The sequence below is a fragment of the Castor canadensis genome, chromosome X, assembly GCF_047511655.1.
Source record: "Castor canadensis chromosome X, mCasCan1.hap1v2, whole genome shotgun sequence".
In the NCBI taxonomy this organism is placed as follows: Eukaryota; Metazoa; Chordata; class Mammalia; order Rodentia; family Castoridae; genus Castor; species Castor canadensis.
The window spans coordinates 66,761,573-66,782,863 of record NC_133405.1 but is presented as its reverse complement, the minus strand read 5'-3'; the positions used below and the strand labels follow the sequence as shown (position 1 = coordinate 66,782,863).

The following is a 21,291-nucleotide window of genomic DNA, read 5'->3' as shown; positions in this document are numbered from 1 at the left end:
ACTTTGTCTTCCTTATTAGGCTTGTCTCTTTTCTTCAACAAAACTAGTGATAAAAGCAGAACAGGACCTACCTAGAACTGAGGGCCGAAGGGGGAAGAGGGTGGAGAAGGGGGGCAGGGGGAAGAAATGACCCAAACAATGTATGCACATGTGAATAAAAGAATAAAAAAAGAGTTTTTACTCTGAAGAATGTTTCAGAAGTAAGACCTTATATACTTACAAGCAATAATAATAGTCAATCATGTACACACAAATATATCTAACTAAGAAACATAGGCTCTTTAATACTGCTACTTTGAAATTTAGTTTACGAGAGTGTGGCAAAAATATGCAGTGGGAAAAGGGTAGTGTCTGTAATATTCTGTATTAGGAAAACAGAATATTCACAAGCAAAAGAATAAAATTGGATCCTTATCTTCACCAAATACAAAAATCAACACAAAATTAAAGATGCAAAATATAAGGCTTGAAACCATAAAACTCCAAGAACAAAACGGAAATTTTGACATTGCCTTGACAATGGTTTCTTGGAAGTGACACCAAAACACAGACAGCAAAAAGTAGACAAATGGGACTACATCAAACTGAAAAGCTTCTAAAGAGCAGAAAAATTGATACACAGAGTGAAAAGGCAACCTATGAAATGGGACCAAATATTTCTAGACTACATGTCCAAAAAATAGTATTTGAAATGCATATGGAACTTTTACAGCTGAATAATAGCAACAATAAATGCCCAAATAACCAAATAAAAATGGGCAAAGGACCTAACTAGACTCTATCTCAAAAAAAAACATACAAATGTCTAACAGAGATGTAAAAAATGTTCAAGATCATTAATCATGAGCAAAATGGAAATCAAACCTACAATGCAGTATCATCTCATTCCTGTTAGAATGGCTATTATTATTTTTTAAATGTAGGCATGAATGTGGAGAAATGGGAACTCTTGCAAACTATTGGTGAAAATGTAAATGAATTAATGAATTGGTATATCCACTGGAAAATAATATGTAGATTCCTCAAAAATATAAAAAATTAAAAGTACCATTTGATCCAGTAATCCACTTCAGGGTATATAGTCAAAAAATTGAAATCCAAATCTTGAATAGTTATCTTCATTTCTATTTTAATTACAACACTATTCATAATAGCTAAGACATAGCACCAACCTAACTGTCTATCAACAAATGAATGTATAAAAATAGTATATATCTATAATGTATAATATACATATATATTACAATGGGATGTTATTCACCTTTAAAGTATTTGTGACACATGGAATAACCAGAAGGATCTTATGCTAAGTGAAATAAGACAGACGTAGAAGAAAAAGTACTGTATGGTACCAATTATGTGATGAATCTAAAATAGTGGAATGGATTGAAGCAGGGAGAAGAGGTTGCTATAGGCTTAAGAGAAGAGGAAACAAGGACCCATATTAATCAAAGTGTATAAAGTTTTTGATGTACAAAATTTTGCATATTTAATATTTTTCTAAGAGTATTGATCTTATGTTGTGTTCTAATTATAGAAATAATAAAGTGAATGAGAGAAAACTTACTGACATAATGGATAGGTTTGTGCCATAGATTGTGGCAATGATTTCTTTGGTATATACTTAACTCCAAACTCATCCAATTGTATACATTGTATATTTACAGCTTTTGGTATGTCAATTATACCTCAATAAATTCTTTTTGAAAAAAAAATAGCAAATCGACTTTCTAACTTCCTTCTCTTACACTCCCTCTCCCGTATGTGACCTCCTCTTAGTGTGCACTGTTTTTCATAATATTGCTTGTATGGAAGTTAAGAAGATGAATACAATTGATGTACTTCCTATAAAAGAATGAATACAGGATTCTTAAACCTGTTCAAATCACCGTAAGAAGAGGACTAAGGTAGAAAGGAGAAAAATAGAGGAGATGAACCGATTCAGGTTATAATACATATACACATGGAAATGTCACAATGAAACTCCCTGTATAGCTATCTTAAACAAACAAAAGTGTCATTTTTTTTTAACAAAATAAGAGAATGGGAGGGCAGAACAGAACCTGTCTGGGGGGTTGGTACAAGTGGGAGGGGGGAGGATGTGGGGAAAGGGTGTAGGAGGGTGAATATGGTGCAAATACTGCATACACATGTATGTAAATGGAAAAATGAGACCTGTTGAAACTATTCCAGGAATGGGGGGAGGGGATGATAAAGGAGAATGATGGAAGGGTGACTTCAAGTATGATATACTTAATATATTGTAAGAATTTTGTAAATGTTACAATATATCCCAACACAACAATAAAAAATTTTTAAAGAACAAATCATCCAATTAATAAGATGGCAAATGAATTGAACAAAATATACCAAATCAAATATCTTAATAAATGTTTAATTATAAAAAGAAGAGGATATAGAGTACCACAACTGCTATACATTTTGATTTGGTCAATATAGCAATGACTAGACATTAATCTGATAATGAGACTAGGTAAACGAGAATGGAAGGTACTGGGGTTATAGAAATAATTGCTCAAAAATCAATAATTGTAAATGTGAATGTTTTCCAAATACTGAATCTCTGCCTTTCCAAATCCATTTCAGTCTTTTAAATACATGTACTTTGGGCTGGAGGCGTGACTCAAGTGAAGGCAAGGGCAAATGTGACTCAGGGCAAGTGTGAAGCCCTGAGTTCAAACCCCAGTAGCACCAAAAAATAAAATAAAATAAATACATGTACTTTGAATAATACAATTGAGTTATTTTCAGATTTATTGACTAAAATCCAATGTTTTTAATTCAAAGGCATATGTCTAGATAGTTACCTATAATCATATCACTTTTACTTTTAAAAGCATCTTTACATTCTCATTAAACTTACCATTTTCTAGCTTCTGCAAGCTGAAATTCTGGTTCCAATGTAAAATTTAATTAACAACTCACAAGTCAATTTTCACATTTTATTCTTGTGTATGTTCCTCAGGAGTACATTTTGAGAACATGTGGCCAGGTGCTGTTTTTTCTGTTTTAAATCCAGCCATGAAACTCAAAGAAGCATCCTGAAGATAGGATTGTAACTCAACAGTTGAATCAAATGTCAAATTACTATGAAAAGGTCAAATAAACTACGTTTTTCTATTACTTTCTTATGCTTGATGACAGTGTGACCTGAAGACACAGCTGTTTTGGCACTGTACTGAATAAACAGATTTTGAAAGTTTCATAAGTATAAAATCACTGCAATATGGACCATTAATTCTGAGAATAATGTGTGCTATTGGTGAAACTTGTAAGTAAAGGTAGTGTTAAGTGTTTCATAAATATTATTTTTCTTTTGCAATGCAAAATATAGGAGTTATAGGATGGGTCTCTAGACTTTAAATTAAGTGCAAGGAGATATGGAAAGACAACTAGCAGAGCATGACTAAATGTTACAAGGTGATTTTATTTTTTAGAGATTTTCATTAACCTATGTTAGAGCTGTTTTAGGATGTAAACAAATATGTGTCTGTTCCATTGGGAAATATCGAGTTTTGCTCCATATCTTCCTATAAATAACTGCCTCATGACAGGTCACTCTGAGATTCACTTTCCTTGTGTACAAAATAAAGAATCTGAACTAGATATCTCCTAAATTTATTTATAACATTATTATAACACGATTGCATCTAATATTATTTTCAGAATTTCCTCACTGACTTTTTCTTCATTATCATACAGGTAGTATTTGCTTAAAAGGATACCCAGGGCTGGGTATTGGTGGCTCACGCCTGTAATCCTAGCTACTCAGGAGGCAGAGATCAGAAGGATCACAGTTCTAAGCCAGCCTGAGCAAACAGTCCTGGAGACCCTATCTCGAAAAAAACCTATCAGAAATAAAAAGGGCTGGTGGAGTGGCTCAAGGTGTAGGCCCTGAGTTCAAGACACAGTACCACAAAAAAAAAGAATACATAAGGACTAGTGGAGTTGTTCAGTTGGTAGAGCACCTGCCTTGGAAGTGTGAAGCCTTGAGTTCAAGTCCTAATACCATAAAAAAAATCTAAAAGAATATATAGATATTGGAATTTGCCATTTTCTATGAATTAAAAATGTATGTGGATTCTTGCTCATTAATTCCTTTCATTTCATTCTATTTTATCTGAAGTTCTTGTCTATAATATAGTTTAGAAATTTTGTTAACTCTTATTGTTCATATAGTAAGAAACCACATATTATTAATAGAAATCGATTCTTAACCCTACAATAGTGAAATAACCATCGATTAAATAATTATCATAGTCATGATCCAACTTCTGAGGAGGTGATATATATTCTAGAAACTTTACACATAGATTTTTAATTCTGAGGTATTCAACCCTGGTCTTTGAGCAGAGTCTTTTGGTTTAAATCATTGCTATCATATTTTGAGCCCAGGGGCACACATGCCATTTAGGGGACTGAAATTCAGTGAAGTTAAATTAGCTATGGCAGTAAAATCTCTTGAACCATCTGGAAGATATACAAATATATGTCATCAGTTTAGAAACTAAAGCAGTTTTTCTTTAACATCCTTTCTTTGTTATGAGTTAGAGACAAGCCAATGTAGTGAAGTTTTCTCATTATCAGTTTTTCATGCATGTTAGTAAAGATTACAGAATGGCAAAATAGAACAATAGCTATTCTCCCAAACATGCACAATTAGATGTTCTAAGCTGAACTTTCTTCTGTTTATACCTTTGATAAGAATTCATCCTAATCTGGCTGTGGTGATGCACGCAGCACTCTGGAGGCTAAGTCAGGTTTGTGAGTTCAAGGAGAGCCCAGAAAACACAGTGAAATCTTGCCCCCAAAGAAAAACATCACTGAACCTCTTAGAATCAAGATCTTCTACTGGCAGTTTTGTTTTCTTTTTGGAAGAACTAATATCCATCATACTTTTCTTGAATCACCTATGCATGGTAGAACATATTTAACTGCATTCTGAATTATTACTTTAATATCTTCCAGATGTTGTTTTATCTTTTGGCCCATGCCACCACTGTACTGGTAAATGATTAGAGAATTGGACACTCTCTAAAAATAATTTCGTTGAATCCCTAGAAATTTTGGAGGGCATTGTTGGACTGAGGCATAATCTGTTGTTTTAGCACCTTTTATAAATATATGTTTTTATATATACTTTTTAGTATTGCCTGATATGAATTTCCTAGGAGAAAGAATTTTACACTTATATTTTCACATTTTTCTCTATAACCCTTTCCTCCTTTATACTATTATGTGGAAACATTAAAAAACAACAACTATCTTTTACTAATGCAAAATAATGTAATTATACAGAGCTGGCTATAGAGGTGGAGTACCGTTTTTTCATTTCCTCTCAGTGTATTATGAGCAGGGTAAATTCCTCTCTAGTCACTTTTACTCTATGCTAACTCTCACAGACAAGAAGTACCATCCTTGAAGCAGAAGTACCAAGAAGAATGCATACTAGACCAGTGTTACTTTTGGAATTTGGAATGTGTCCTCCAACAATGTAGTTTTAGATGGAAATTAGTACTTAATGTGTTCTGTTTAAATATCATCATGAAACCCCTCTGAACAAATATGGACTTAAAAATGAAGGACAGGATTGCAAATTAGGCCCTGTTAGAGCATAGATACTAGTGGGAGGAGATGGGTGAATGGAAAGGGAAAGGAAGGTGAATATAGTGAATGTATTTTAGGTATTTATATGAAATAGAACAGTGAAACCTGTTGAAATCATTTTAAGTAGCAGGGGAGGGGATGAGGGAGAGAGGTGGTGGATGTGGACCTAACCAATTTATGTTGTAAACATATATAGAAATGTCATAATAAATCCCACCTGCATAACCCATATGCTGATAAAAATGTCCACATTTTTATCAATAGTCCACAGCTCTTGGCAGATACCAAAATAAATTAGCAAAATCCTGCTATTTTCCTTTCTTTTTTGGTTTGAGCTTAGAGCCTCACACTCTACCCCTTGAACTACACCCCAGCCCTTTTTCATTTTAGTTATTTAACAGGTAGAGTCTCACATTTTTGCCTGGAGTCAGCCTCAGACCACGAACCTCCTGTCTATAGCCTCCCATGTAACTGGGACCACAGGTGTGCACCATCACACCTAGCTTATTGATTGAGATGGGGATCTTACTAACTTTCTGACCAGACTGAACTCAAGCTGTTAAATCTTCATATTCCAAGTAGCTGTGATTGCAAGGGTGAGCCACCTTGCCTAGCTAGAATTTTTCAATTTGGAGTTTGCTATCTTTGTTTTCTCTGTGTTTTGAATTGGGTGTTAGACCCATATTCAATGATGAGGGATTTGTTTTTGTTTTTGTTTTTACCTATTTGTATTACTTTTATTTCTCCTTCTTGCCTAATTGCTCTGGCTAGGAATTCCAGTACTGTGTTGAATAGGAGTGAGGATAGTGGGCACCCTTGTCTGGTTCCTGATTTTAGACAAAATAGTTTCAGTTTTTCACTGTTAAGTATGATGTTGGCTGTAGGTTTGTCATATATAGCCTTTACAATGTTGAGGTACATTCCTTCTATTCCTACTTTTCTTAGAGCTTTTATCCTGAAGTGGTGTTGGTTCTTGTCAAAGGCTTTTTTTGCATCTATTGAGATGATCAAGTGGTATTTGTCTTTGCTTCTATTAACGTGCTTTATTACATTTATAGATTTGTGTATGTTGAACCACCCCTGCATCCCTGGAATGAAGCCAACTTGGTCATGGTGGATGATCTTTCTGTTGTGTTGTTGGATTTGGTTTGCTATTATTTTATTGAGGATTTTTTCATCAATGTTCATTAAGGAAATTGGCCTATAGTTCGCTTTTTTGGAGGTGTCTTTGTCTGGTTTTGGGATGAGAGTAATATTGGCTTCATAAAGTGAGTTAAGCAGTGTTCCTTCCCTTCCTATTTCATGGAACAGAAATTTTCCTGGTGGGCCAGTGGGCGGAGACCCCGTGGATGGCAGCCTCATGGGGGCCTGCTTGTTCTTTCAGTGTATCGTGGTGTGGGGAAGCCTTCCACAGGCTAGGGGTTCAGGGTGCCAAAGTTTCAGCTCTCCCTGGTGCTTTACCTCAGCCAAGAATGTCTCCAGTGCTCAGCAAGGTCCCTGATTCACAGAGCTCAAGCAGTCTGTGTCTGTGTCCCTATCACCATTTTGGATCCACTGCCATTGGCTTTCTCTTTTTTTTTTTCAATTTTTATTTTTTTATTATTCACATGGTTTTTTTTGTTAATACAACTTGGTTGTTTACTTCTTTATTTTTCTTTTATACTGTATCAATAGAAATACCAGTTTAACATGTACAGAGGCAAGAAAATGAATGATGAGAGATACTGAATTTCTATTGCTCTGCCCTTCGAACACGTTTACTTTTTTTTATTATTATTATTCATATGTGCATACAAGGCTTGGGTCATTTCTCCCCCCTGCCCCCACCCCCTCCCTTACCACCCACTCCACCCTCTCCCTCTCCCCCCCACCCCATCGATACCCAGCAGAAACTATTTTGCCCTTATCTCTAATTTTGTTGAAGAGAGAGTATAAGCAATAATAGGAAGGAACAAGGGTTTTTGCTAGTTGAGATAAGGTTAGCTCTACAGGGAGTTGACTCACATTAATTTCCTGTGCATGTGTGTTACCTTCTAGGTTAATTCTTTTCATCTAACCTTTTGTCTAGTTCCTGGTCCCCTTCTCCTATTGGCCTCAGTTGCTTTTAAGGTATCTACTTTAGTTTCTCTGCGTTGAGGGCAACAAATGCTAGCTAATTTTTTAGGTGTCTTACCTATCATCATATCTCCCTTGTGTGCACTTGATTTTATCTTGTGATCAAAGTTCAAGAGGGATTTTTTCTTTTTTGAGATTTTCAGACTGTTCATTGTAAGATGAAGGAAATATAAGAGTTAAAATTATTGCATTAAAGATATTCATAAATTCAATATTAATTTACTTTTGGCTTGTGCTATACAGCATAACACTGTTAAATATGCATCCAGATTTCAATTACATTAAGAAATGGTCCCCATTTTAAAATGGATGGTTCTGGTTTTAGGTATAACAGCTGCAGCAATGGCTGAAGCAATGAAGCTGCAGAAAATGAAGCTCATGGCTATGAACACTCTTCAGGGAAATGGAAGCCAAAATGGGACAGAATCAGAGCCTGATGATCTTAATTCTAACACAGGTGAGTCTCTTCAGGAACCCAAAAAAAGTCACTTTTATTCTTTTATTGTGGGTTGGGAGAGAAGAGGAGTAAGGAAGGAAGAGAGAATAATTATGCATACTTTTATTATAATGCTTCTCCAGAAGGATACTTAAATCTATTAATAACTTGTACACTGACAGTAGAAAACCAATACATGTCAGAATTCAATTTTGGAAACATTAAGTTATCTCCATTTTTTGGCAGTATTGGAATTTGAACTCAGGGCCTCATGCTTACCAGGCAGGCACTCTACTACTGGAGACACTCCACCAACCCTGTCTCCATTTCTTTGAGACAGGGTCAGACTGACCTGGAACTAGCAGTCTTCCTGTGTCAGCCTCCCCAGGGCTGGAATTACTGACATATACAACCACACTTGGTGACTCTCCATTGTTTTGTTACAGTGGAATTAAATTCTAATTCTTATAATATTCTTATCATACTGGTCATTGCACTCTCTATCTGCTAAAGCCTGACAATTTCAGATTCAACTCAAGCCTCTGTAAATAATCTACCACCATAAGTTAAGTCTGAGATATCAGGCTGATTGGGCTGTAGTCTTTTTAGCTGGAGTTCCACATCCTCAGCTAAATGGAGGTATTAGTATTATAGAGACGTGCTAAAGAAAAGACACAGAACAGAGGGTTGGAAAAGAATGAAAGAAAAAAAAGGGAGAGAATAGAAAGGAGTTGTCAAATGAAATGATTATCTTATACTGCTTTTTTTTGTCCTTTATTCTGTGATGATTGTAGATTGGCCTTAATCAGAAAACCACTCAAATCACTTTTGGAAGAAGATGATTATAGCTATCAATATGCAAAATTTAGTAGTTGAATAAATGAATGAATGAATGAATAAATAAATAAATAAATAAATAAATAAGGTTTAATGTTAGTGAAGAGCAACAAGGGCCAACCAAGGGGTGGTCTTAGAAGCTGCAGGTTTCCAAGCTAGCTCTGAAGTTAAGTTCAATATAATGTGAAAGCAGATTGGAGGCTTCTTTACCTCTCTTCTTCTTGGATCCTAGAAGTTCAGGAATGGTATAACCTTACTTTACCAAGAAGTGGGAAAAAGATTGATGACAGAAGTTAATCAAAGCAGTATGTGAAACTATTCTGATTTTAATACAGTGTAGATTTCCTTAGCTAAAGTTGCAGGGAGTATCATGGTGAATTATAGAATGTGCATTTCCCTCAACCAGTTCTCACAGTTGTAGTTTCTTTTTATATAGCATGGGTACGATTTTGGACAAATCAATAGAAAAGGCATATTTTTACAAGTTTCACACCTGGAAACAAGAGATGGAGACTAAAATTAGCACCAAGTGAAAAATAATAATAGGAAGAACAGTTACTGGTTACTGTGTCCTAAATATCTAACATGTTAACTCATTTAATACTTACCAAAATTCTGAATAAAAAACATTTATAATACTCCCATTTAAAATATCCAGAAACAGAGGCACAGAACAATTCTGCTTTGTTGATAACCATGAAACTAATAAATTACAACCCTTAGTAATTATGATCTCATATTTAGTTAAGTCTAACCAAATTGTTTTCTTTTTCTACATTCTGCTTCCTTTCCAATGCTGGATTATAATGGGATCATGACTTGATCAAACTCTTGGAATAAAAAATTATTAAAATGAGTATATAGTAAGAAAACTGATGATCAGCTTCCTAGTCCTAATGCCTCTTAACTCATGTATACTTTCAACTTTTACTGTTCTTAAAAGTGACCACTATTTGGAAAAATCTCCCTTGTAATTTAATGTTATTATAAAAGAATGTTTCAAACCAATAAAAATCATCAACTCTCATACAGCAACTTTTGTCATGTTTGTTTCCGATATATTAGTTTTTGAAAAAGACTTTCTATAAAATGTCTCTTTCTCATTTATAACAAGACATCATAAAATATGTTGAGGGACATACTGCTGTGCCAGTTTGCAACTTTGTAAGTAGTTAATAATTTTCCTAGCTAGATATAACCTCTCTTAACTGCAGATATGCAACATTGTAATAAAAGAAAATATCAAGTTTCCATGTGTGTATGATGTTATATGTGGTGCTACAGAAATAGAATAATAGTAGTCACTGTTCTTGACCATGCAGAGATTACAATGTAATTCTCTTGATGTAATGAAAGGAAGCAGACAAATAAATATCATGGTAGTAACACTATTATATAGATTTTAATGAAGTCTCTGAGACTTTTTTTTCAGTCTAAATGAGTGATACCTCTGCTGTACTACAAAATAATAAACTACAGTTTCACAAGTTATCATTGTTAATGGAAATTTAAGTACTTAAGATCTGAAAACTTTTGTTTATCTGGGTGACTATTATGTCTTTGATGCCCTTTGGGTCTCCTACCTCATGATATAAACTGAGATCAAAGCCTGGACTTGATTTTTCTTTTATTGACTTTAGTCACTTTAGTGACTTTCAAGAAGAGAAGAATTAGATGGACTTGACAAAGGATATCATAGTTAACAATATTTAGGGCCTAATTTATGGGCATAGTCTTTCTGAATATTCACAGTTCAAGTAAAACTGGGAAATTGGATATTTTACACAAAAGAAAGTTACATCTTGGAGGATCACTAAGACTTTATTTACATGGTCAGTATCAGATTATATCAGGCAAAGGGAAATCTAAGGTAACAATATTGAATTGTGTGTGTTGTGAGCTAACATGAGGAAAACACATTCACTAATTCCATTATTAATATGGTGATATAAAAGTGAGGATTAAACTATGATCTAATGCAGTTATTTTGTGCTTTGTTACAGGAATTCTAGTAGTATGTTTCAAGCATCTAGCAAATAATAAACATTTCATACAGGACAAGTGTGTGAATTAAATTAGCAATATGGCTATTGACCATTTCTAAGCTATTCCATTTAGGATTAGAGAAATTCTTGACCATGGTTCTCAAAAAAATTCAAGTTCTTAATTTATTTAGCATCCTTGATGTACATTATTTCAACAATGAAAGGGCAATATGTTGGTATTCTGAAGAAGACAAAAATCCCTGGATTTCAAATGATTATGATTTAGGAAAGAAGGCAAAAAATGATTCAATACCAAAATTACTACACTTTGAAATGGGATATGATAAAAGCAACAAGAGAAATAAACTACTATAAAAATACAAAAGAAAATTACTCCTGACCAAGAAATTTAAGAAATGCTTCAAATATAAGATGTGACATTGGAACTGGTGTTTCAAGGGTGTTACAATAAAACTCAGAAAAAGATGACTTTAAATGATGAGTTAAACTGACTGTACTATTCTTCTAGGCAGCTGTATTTAAATGGTGGTTCTCAGAGCTCCCAAGCATTGTCTAAGAGTTAAGTAAGAGTTGGGGATGTTGCCTGATAATGAGTTATGTTTGATGACTAGAAAGTTTTGACTAATTGCATTCTTAGCTTGTCTAAAGCACTGGTTTAAAATATTATTGACAAAGATTTCTAAAATTAAATTTTTGACTTCTAAGTGAATTGAGATAATTAAGTCTAACCCTCTCATACTACAGATGATGCTTGTAAGATAAAAAATTGGCTTGTTATTACATAGCTAGTTAATGAAAGGGCTGACAATGATTCATAACCCCTTGATCTTTCTGCTAGATTTGCGCCTCCAATGTTTGAATTGATTTTCTGGTATAATCTAAGGCACACGGATGGATTTCTTTATGTTTAATTTTAATCAATAAACCTAAAGATTGAGATGCAGATGATAAAGGAGATTTTCCTTAATTTGGCCTGACCAATGTTCTGTTTATAAGGTAGGTAGCAGACCTAGTTCAGACATAATCTGATCTGAAGATCTACTCTGGGCATTACTATTTTGAATAATCTTGATAGATTTTTCTTTCCTGGTACTAGGTTCTCTGTCTTCAATTAAGTGAGGCATAGTTTTCACTTGGAGACTTAAAACTTTGTCTGACTAATGAAGACGTATAGATTTTGCTAGATACATAAATATTACAAATGATTAAATATGATTTAGAATTTTCTATCATTTTCAGCTTAATGACTTAGATTCTAGCTCTGAAATCAAGCTTTCCCCTACTCATGTTTTTATTAGGCATAATTCTAGATAGAAATGAATGGTCTCTTCTATTTGTTTACAGTCATATTAATATTTTATTTGAGGGATTTTGGGTATTTACAAGCCATATTTACTAGGGTATATGCAACTAGAAAACTTTAAAAAGTTTTTTTTTAATTTTAAAATGTACATGCTCTGTTTTAAATGCCATATTGTGACAGGATTGTTATTCATTTACATCATTGTTATTAGTTGCTATATCCCCAGAAGATAAAGTGTGGCAGCTATAAAAAGTTATCAAATATTCAATCAAATTTTTTCTTTTGGTAATAATATGCTTACCTATCTTGCCATTTTTAAAAGAATTGCGTTATATTTTCTCTGCACATCTCTTATAATTTCCTATTCCCATACCCCCTTACCCATTGATTCTTGCTATTTAATTGAGAAAATGCTGGCCTTTTGTGTGATAAATATGGATTGAAACATCATCTTCTCCACATCTGAACTCCAGAGGAAAATGCATAGAAATGTAACATTTCCACAAAGGATATGTGATCAGCCATTATGTGTTTTCCTCCTCCCAAAAAAACCAACCAAGATAGTAACAGAGTCCAGACTGCATGACCTAAAGAAATTTCCAAATCTATTGACACATCCTGCAACAAACAGGACACTGGCCTAAAAATAAGGAAGCTTGTATTTAGTTGAGATGTTTAAATGTGAATAAAAAGGAATTTTCCTTCTGGAATTTCTGACATATTCTTCTATTTAATTTAAATTGATATTTTTGGATACTTCTGTAATAGCAGAGGTAAAAGAGGGGGGAAATAGAATGAATAACCTTAAGCTTAAGAAGGTAAGGCAAACCTAGATGTTAGAAGATTCCCAGGCAAGAAAATCATTTTCTCTTTTGAAGATAGATCTATAGTTTCTTTGATTTGAGGTTGTGTTTCATAGCTTCTATAATGACTGCACCATGACTCTGCATGAATAACAACCTGTTGTGTTTCATTTAGCTCCAAATGAGAAATTCTGTCTTTTATTGTTTTAGGAAATTAGTCTGTGTACTATTGCTCCTAGAGCTTTATAATTAATCACTAAAGGTTATGGCTGTCATTTTGTCACAGAAGGGAGATTAGATTCATCTGATAGAACTGATAAAACTTAATCTTTAAGAAGGCATGCTGGGTATTACCCAGCATGATGTTTTCAAAGCATTTGGAAACTGATTTGTAGTATCCTCCAGAACATAAATGCTATCCTTATAGACTAAGTTCAAACAGAAGAAAAAATGCCAGAAAGGTAAAGTGTAGTTCTTAAATGGGTTAAGAAATAGAATTTTAATTCTGTGCTCTTAAAACTTTCATGGAACTTATTGCAAAGGAATTATCACATTAATTCTAAAAAAATCTCAATAGTAATTAGCTTACTACAGTGCCATATTTCAAAGTCTGATTTACACATATATTGATTTTGTATATCTATTGCCTAAGAGTACACAAGTATCAAAAATTTAAAATGAGTCATTATGTACTATTATGTTTATTACTATTTCCTTTATAAAAGGCTATTTATTAAGGATATCATTTTACATATAGTTGGGTATTCTCCCTCATTTAATGGCTTCTATCTTTTAGTGTATATACTAGTATAAGGGATTTGCAAATAGTCACTCTTTATTTCTAAACCTTTATTGTCTATGGTGCTATGATAGTTGGACGTCATCTTTGTTGCTGACAAGGTTATGACAATGTAATAAAAACAATATAATTGGATAAACTTTCTAGGAATCACTGTTAAGACCCGCTCTTAGGATGAGAACTCAATATAGAAATGTAATATAGGCATTCACTGCAAGGAAAACTTATTTCACTCATGTGAGAATTTTAGTTTTTAACTTTCTGAAGGATGGTTATTGGGCACAGTTTCTCAAAGAGCATGTTTTCTTTGCAGAATTAGATGCAGTTGTCAAATAATATAAAAGACCTCCTCAGAGCTGGTCTTATTTATAAGTAGGATGATTTCATGGTCTTTGGGAAATTCCAGTGTTTTGGCCACTCCCAACTCTCCATGCAAACTGTAAAGTTAATTTAAAATATACCAAGTGCATTATAGTTTTCAATCATTATTTGCTTACATCTGAGTGTGAATGAAAACTTGAGAACTGGTGCTGATGAGAGGAGCAAAGCCTAAGGAAGAAGGGATTTGTATGACCAGGAGAAAAAAACAAACTGGAGATCAAGGCCCCAAAAAAACTATGTTTCAAATTTATCTTACTCTTTTCTGAACTTGCAACATTTCCAAGGAATGCTATTTCAAAAATTTATTAAAAACACCTCATGTCTCTTTCTCAGCAAGAAAAAAAAAAGAAAGAAAAATTTCAACAGACCTTATTACTTCACAAGGATAATTCTCTACATACCTCATGCATTCTCAGGTCTCCTTGTCTATATGAATTAAAATATGAAGCCTTTCTAGCTGGGTTATGAATGGTTATAAGTACCTCCTCTAGAAGATCATTATATTATCTTAATATTTATCTTAAATGGTATTTTCAGATACCTCTTAAAACCTCCAGGACCGATTTGCATTTTTAACCAGGATCCAAAAGTACTTTTCTCTAGATGCTCCAGGTTTTCATTTTATGAGGAAGCAGAGTCTATGAAAAATGTGTACCTCATTATAAAAACAGAGTGCAAATACTCTTTCCTTTGATGTTTTTGACACTCAGACTGCTTTATCCTGCTCAGATAAAATGAATGGAGTATCAATGAATTGTTCTGGAGATAGTACCTGTCCCCATAAAAGACTGAGCAAAGAACAAAGAATTTGTTTTCCTTATGTAGTCTCTGAAGTTAAATGCATGATTTAATAAACGTGCTTTTGGTTTCCCAAGAGAGATATCTATCAAACAATACTAAATATTTTAGTGGCATTTCTTTATGTTCAAATGTTTTGAGAGTAGACTTTTGGCAGGGTGGTTGTGGTTTGTCAGGGGTAATATTTGAAGAAATCAAGGGAATGCTGGAAAGTGTTTGAAAGTTTTATTGTTGTTGAATCTTTTCACTGCCTCTATCTGCCATAGAGTTTTCTCATAAATGCAGACATTTTTCACAATACGTTTACAAAACCACAAATACATCACTCAGGGAATATTTAAGGAACCATCAGTAGGAGAACAACTCACTGGTTTAACGGAATGCTGTCAAGGCAAATCAGCATCATATGTGACACTGGGGCAGAACTGATACTTTTGCTCTGACATGTTAAAAGAAGAGCCCATGCATTCTTTAGAAAACCCAGAAACTGTATGATTGCCAAGTTAGCAGAAGCAGGAGGATGTTGCTCAAGTTGAAAAATGCATAGGCACAGATACATACTGTAACCTTTCATGTTCTACACCCACTATGAATACTCAGCTATTATTGTCAGCATTTTTTGAGTTCTCTTTTTTAAATTTTCAAGTGTTTCAGAAGGCAAGAGGTAGATCTTTTCTCCTGAAAAAAGCAAAATGTCTAGGGTGTTATTTTAGTGTTAGAGTAAAGATGACAAGTCCAAAGAAAGATTGTTTTTCACCTTTTCTTTTTTGAGTGCTATGCATGTTTCCCTGGAGTGTTTTGGGGTCACAATTTTTAAACATTTATAGTATAAACAAAGTATTTTCTTACCATTTCTTCTTCAAAAAACACAAGGAAATATTTTGTATTATTGCTATAAATACACCATTTATAAACATAGAAAGTTTTATACTCTACTAACATAAAAATAAGTATATACACACTATACATAACAGCCGTTAAATAATTCTACTGAGTACACATGGATAGTATCTCTCTAATACCATTTTGTCATAACACAGTTCTTGACTTTCCTATTTTTGTCTTCGGATTACTATGTATTGGCAAATAAGTGGCAAATACTCTTCCTTCAGATCATAGAAGAAACAAAAGGGGCATAAATACAATACCTTCATTACATTCGCACATTTTAGCAACAAGAGGAAATTAGTGACAAATGAGCCAAGATATGGTCTTTTTAGACTAGTGATCCTAGTGTGCTGTCTACTTTACTGCTCCATCCCAACTTCTCTTACTATCACTGGGCATTTATAAGTATTTATCTCAAAGAGAAAACAGCGAATATCTTTTACCATCTTAGCTGCTAGTTCATAATTAATGAAGGAAAATAATTACATAGCCATCAATAAAGAGACATAGAATTGAAATATAAGATTTTTTTGTGACATATATACTTTGGAAGTTTTCCCTGATGGGTTGCAGAAGTTGAATTACTGAAAAGGTGGGTCTAAGATCAAATCTTACTTTGACAAAAAAGTATGTCTTCTGATTTGTTTTGCACTGGAAATAATGAATAAGAACAAATTATAAAACATGCTATTCTCTGGTTTCATAGTTCCAGCCTTTCTATGGAGATTGAGGCACATAAAAATAGATATAAATACAAATAGAGGTTTAAACATTGTTTTCTTAAATTCCTAAAGATGTTGTATTACATAGAAGGCTCCTTTATGAGGAAAATGAATTTACATTTCTTACATTCAGAAAACTCATCATTATCTACCATTTCTATTAACAAAACTCACAATAAGTAAAAACTCATGGAATTAAATTCATATTTTCAGTCTGCGTGTACAATAATCTGAATTCTGGATTACCACTTTAGCCAAGTCTTTTTCCTACATATGATGTTTTCCAACTTTATATCTTCCTTTCCACCGACTTCTTTTTACTTCCTTCATGACAATGCCTACCTGTGGAATTACCAGTTAGATATATTAGTAAATTATTAAAAGCATTCCATTTAATATACTGCAGTAATGTTTCTGGAGAAGGGAGAGAGAAAGAGAGACAGAGACAGAGAGAGATAATGAGCAGATTTTGTTTACCTACGTGAACATCTCTACAGTCATATGTCAGGCAAAGTGTCTCTTCTAAGCAAAGTTCCTGATGATTTCTCCCTTTGAATGGTATTTTTGTCTGTTATAATTATTCATGAAAACGCATCTGGCATATAACATACTTTACAAAGGAGTTGGGTTGATTGCAGATAAATGGATGGTATCTGATCAGGCTGAAACCCAGCCCACAAGCAAGAAATAAGAATTTCCAGAATGGTTTGAGGATGAGGACAAATAAGAGGGTGTGTTTACAACTAAGTTAGGAAGTTGTAGTGTACACAAGCCAATATTAGATGTTCAGAGGTTGGGATTCTAGAATCACTCTGCCAAAAAGTAGCTGTGAGACTTTAGCCAATTGTCTTACTGTAAGTAACTTTTCTGTGTTTAAAAATAACATCTTGAGTAGATTATGTTCAAGTTTCCCTTTAAGTTTAAGATAAAATGGTTATCCCTGTCACTCTTAATTGCATAAAGGGTAAAGGTATTTTTTAAAAATATATAGATAAGGGTGCCCATTTGGTTCAGACTCCCTATAAATATATTTTGGAAAATTAACAATCTCTATATGGTTTTATTACCAATTCTGGAGTTATCAGAATACATCTTCTTCATGCATATTAGAAAACACTGAATTATTATGCAATATATCTCAATAGTACATGATAAAGTCCTAGCACCATTCCCTCACAATAAAAGAATAAAAGCATTAATGTAATACATTGGACTTATTGTTTTTGAAAGAGTAAAAACTCAAATGAGAAGCTATCTCTTTTGCCTGTAGGAACAGATAAATTATATTGATCTTCCTTTGGTTTAGAATAGCTTTGATCTCCATGGGCTATATGGCTTAAAATACTATGAACAGCAATTTTAAAACTCTGTTTGAATTACCTGAGACCAACTTTCCATAACAAAAGTTGTAACTAAATAAAGTGCAAGAAACTATGTACTTCAGGGTATAGTGTTTCCTAGATGAATTAACATTAATGGAAACTACATGCATTCATTGAAAGAAAATATATTGAGTAGATATATTGCATTATCTACTTTATTTGATTGATATAGTCTGTAACCTTCCTTGCATTCTAACAACTAGCCCTGAATTTTAATAGCAAAAAAGGTTGTCTCATTGAATCAAAATTACCTCCTTGAAAGTAATCTATTTTCATATGTAAGCATTGTTGCAGCAAATTTACTTTGAAGTATAAGGAACATGTCTTTTTAGAGTATAAGGAAATACCTCCAGGCACCTGTCAAGTAATAGGAAAGAAACTTTTCAGTTTATTGTTATGTTTATTATAAGAACAAAATGCAACATAACAAAAACTGATGATAAAATGCAAATAGCACAGTTTAAACTTTAGAACGAACCATTTTTATATGTCTATCACTTTGCTTATCTTCTACAAATTTATAATCTCTGAGTACAGAGGTCTAAATCTTAAAGCTTAAAAAACAGAGATGCAATACAAACTAATCTTCATTTTCCTCTATCTTCTTACAGCAGCACTAATGGAAATGTATTTTGTTTAATGACTCTGAAATCCTGTTTGTAATTAGATGTGGGAATTGGTCTTACTTTGTAACAGATGATACTGGAATAATAATATGAGAGATGCTACACTGAGACCACAATCCTCCTAAATCTATATCATTTTTCATTTTATTGACAGGAGACATGTGCAAAGAACAAAGAAATTGATTCTAAAAGGGGTGAAAGTAAGATTTAATAAAAATTTCCAATCCAAATATTTTAGTGTTACTTTCAATATACTGCAGTGGGGAAAGGAAAATGCATGAACCTTGTTTTTAATTTTAGGAAGCAAGGGTTTTAAATTTGTTGCTTTGTTCTTGATAATGATCTTTGAATGTTATTGCAAAGACTAGGTAGAGCAGTTTAATTAAGTGATAGAGATCATATCATTGAGGCATGTATTATAGGTTAGTATAATAATACAAAATAATTAATATTGTCTTTTAAAGAGCTATTTTATAATCAAAGAATTTAAAGAGTGGAAGGACTGAATGCACCAGCTGTCTAGTACATTATGTTCTTTATTATCAGTAAATGTTACTGTCACAAATCATTTTGGTCACTAAAGATTTAGTAATGTTGGTAGGTCTTAGATATTTTTCCATTGACTGCTACTGATCTCCAGGGGCCAGAAAAGAAAATACATGCACTATGAACAAGTTTCATCTTCCCTTCAAAATATGTGTCTTGTTTCCATTGATGGTAATAAAAATATTTATACATATGGACACATTTGCTAGAGATTCTCATTATATGTATTTAATAGTATATGATGATTAATTCAGGAATTATTGCATTCTTTTGTGTTCTGCATCATATGTTGGGCACTCCTTAATATACACAACACTTGACAAAAGAGAAAAATATAACTCTTTGCTGGCCATTTCCTTAGAAACGCGTGTTTGTTTATCAATTGGGTTTATAAAGCAGTTTTATCCATACTTATTTTTTTTGATTATCATGAACATCCTGAAAGGTAAGTAGAACAAGTCTTATCATGGTCAATTGATTTTGTAGAAGAAATCAGGACCCCAAAACTCAGAGATTTGGTGAAATTCAAGAAGATAGCAAATGATCAAATATGAGTCTTAATTCTAAAGCCTACATTCTTTCATGGCAAAATAACTCATTGTGAATAGATTAAATAGAGAATACATATGGTTCCACCAATGCACAGGTTAATAAATTTTGGTAACATTATAATGAGTAAGAATACAATGCAATTAGAATGGAAATTTCTCCAAACCACAGGTTCATGACTCTGTTCACATTGCAAAGCAATGGGAATAGATTTCAATTTGATGATGACGAAGAGAATCTTTTATTTGTTATTATAACTAGCATTACTTTTTTATGAAACATAGGACCATCCCAGGGTTCTCTACTTTTTCCTTGTGAAAGAAATCAAAGATCGTATCATTGACAAAGCAATGATTATAAAGTCCTTGTTCTTAAGACTAAAAACAAGGCATGTGCATTTTATTTTCCCTATTGTGGTATTTCACAAACAAAAAAGTATTTGTAGTGGAGGCTTTCATTAGATTTTGCTTTTTTGCTTTATAAAATGAATTTCTTTGTTCTTTGTCCACGAAAATCTCTTTGCTATGAGACCTAATAAATTGGCCTATATAGCTCAGATGTACAAATGAACTATAGGGATTCTAGCCCAGTCACTATGAAGCACTAGAAAGTTGCATGTACTTATGCAACAATGTGATACTCATCTAGTATACCTGTGTATATTCATCAGTTTAGAATAGTGTTTTTCAAGCAATTGTCATGATAAATATTTAAGTAATATATCTATTACATCACCTTTAACAGATGTTCCTGGCACAGCATAGGTACTCATGAAATTTTTGCTGAATGATGATTGTGAACTGGGCCATTGCATTCTATGCATTATTCCTAGAGTCCTATGGATTACTATGTAATTACATACTATAATTCTAGTAATGTCTTCATTATTGACAAAGATTATTTTGCTAATAAAAACAAAAAACTACCAGGAACTAGAGAAAAGGTGAGATCAAAAAGAATTAACCTAGAAGGTAATGCACACGCACAGGAAATTAATGTGAGTCAACTCCCTGTATAGCTATCCTTATCTCAACCAGCAAAAACCCTTGTTCCTTCCTATTATTGCTTATACTCTCTCTACAACAAAATTGGCAAAATAGTTTCTGCTGGGTATTGAGGGGGTTGGGGGGAGAGGGAGGGGGCCAAGTGGGTGGTAAGGGAGGGGGTGGCGGCAGGGGGGAGAAATGACCCAAGCCTTGTATGCACATATGAATAATAAAAGAAAAAAAAATAATAAAGTCTCGGTCCCCAGAAAAAAAAATAAAAAATAAAATAAAAACAAAAATTACCATTCTATGTGAAGAAAAAAATAAATAAAAGTTCTATAACTAGCATATTTTCTAAACAGGCTACTGGAAAATGCAAGTAGAGGTAAAATAGCTATAATGAATAAACTTGTGAGAAGTTTCAACTCAAACTTCAAAGGAAAACATAAAATGTGTTGTTATGATTTACTTCTGTAACATCAGTCA

The 21,291-nt window shown here is 33.2% G+C and overlaps 1 protein-coding gene and 1 non-coding gene across 2 annotated transcripts in view; one reads left to right on the top strand and one right to left on the bottom strand.

Annotated features, from left to right (window-relative positions):
- The window catches only part of Dach2 (dachshund family transcription factor 2), a 605,819-nt gene that overhangs the window by 447,381 nt on the left and 137,147 nt on the right, over positions 1-21,291 (top strand). The window contains exon 4 of the mRNA XM_074062608.1: positions 8,069-8,200. Within this exon, the coding sequence (XP_073918709.1) occupies positions 8,069-8,200 (132 nt within the window). The remainder of the gene's footprint in view (positions 1-8,068; positions 8,201-21,291) is intronic.
- LOC141420126 (small nucleolar RNA SNORA8) lies at positions 7,289-7,428 on the bottom strand. Its single transcript, XR_012444815.1, has one exon. It is a non-coding gene; the product is annotated as a small nucleolar RNA SNORA8 (small nucleolar RNA).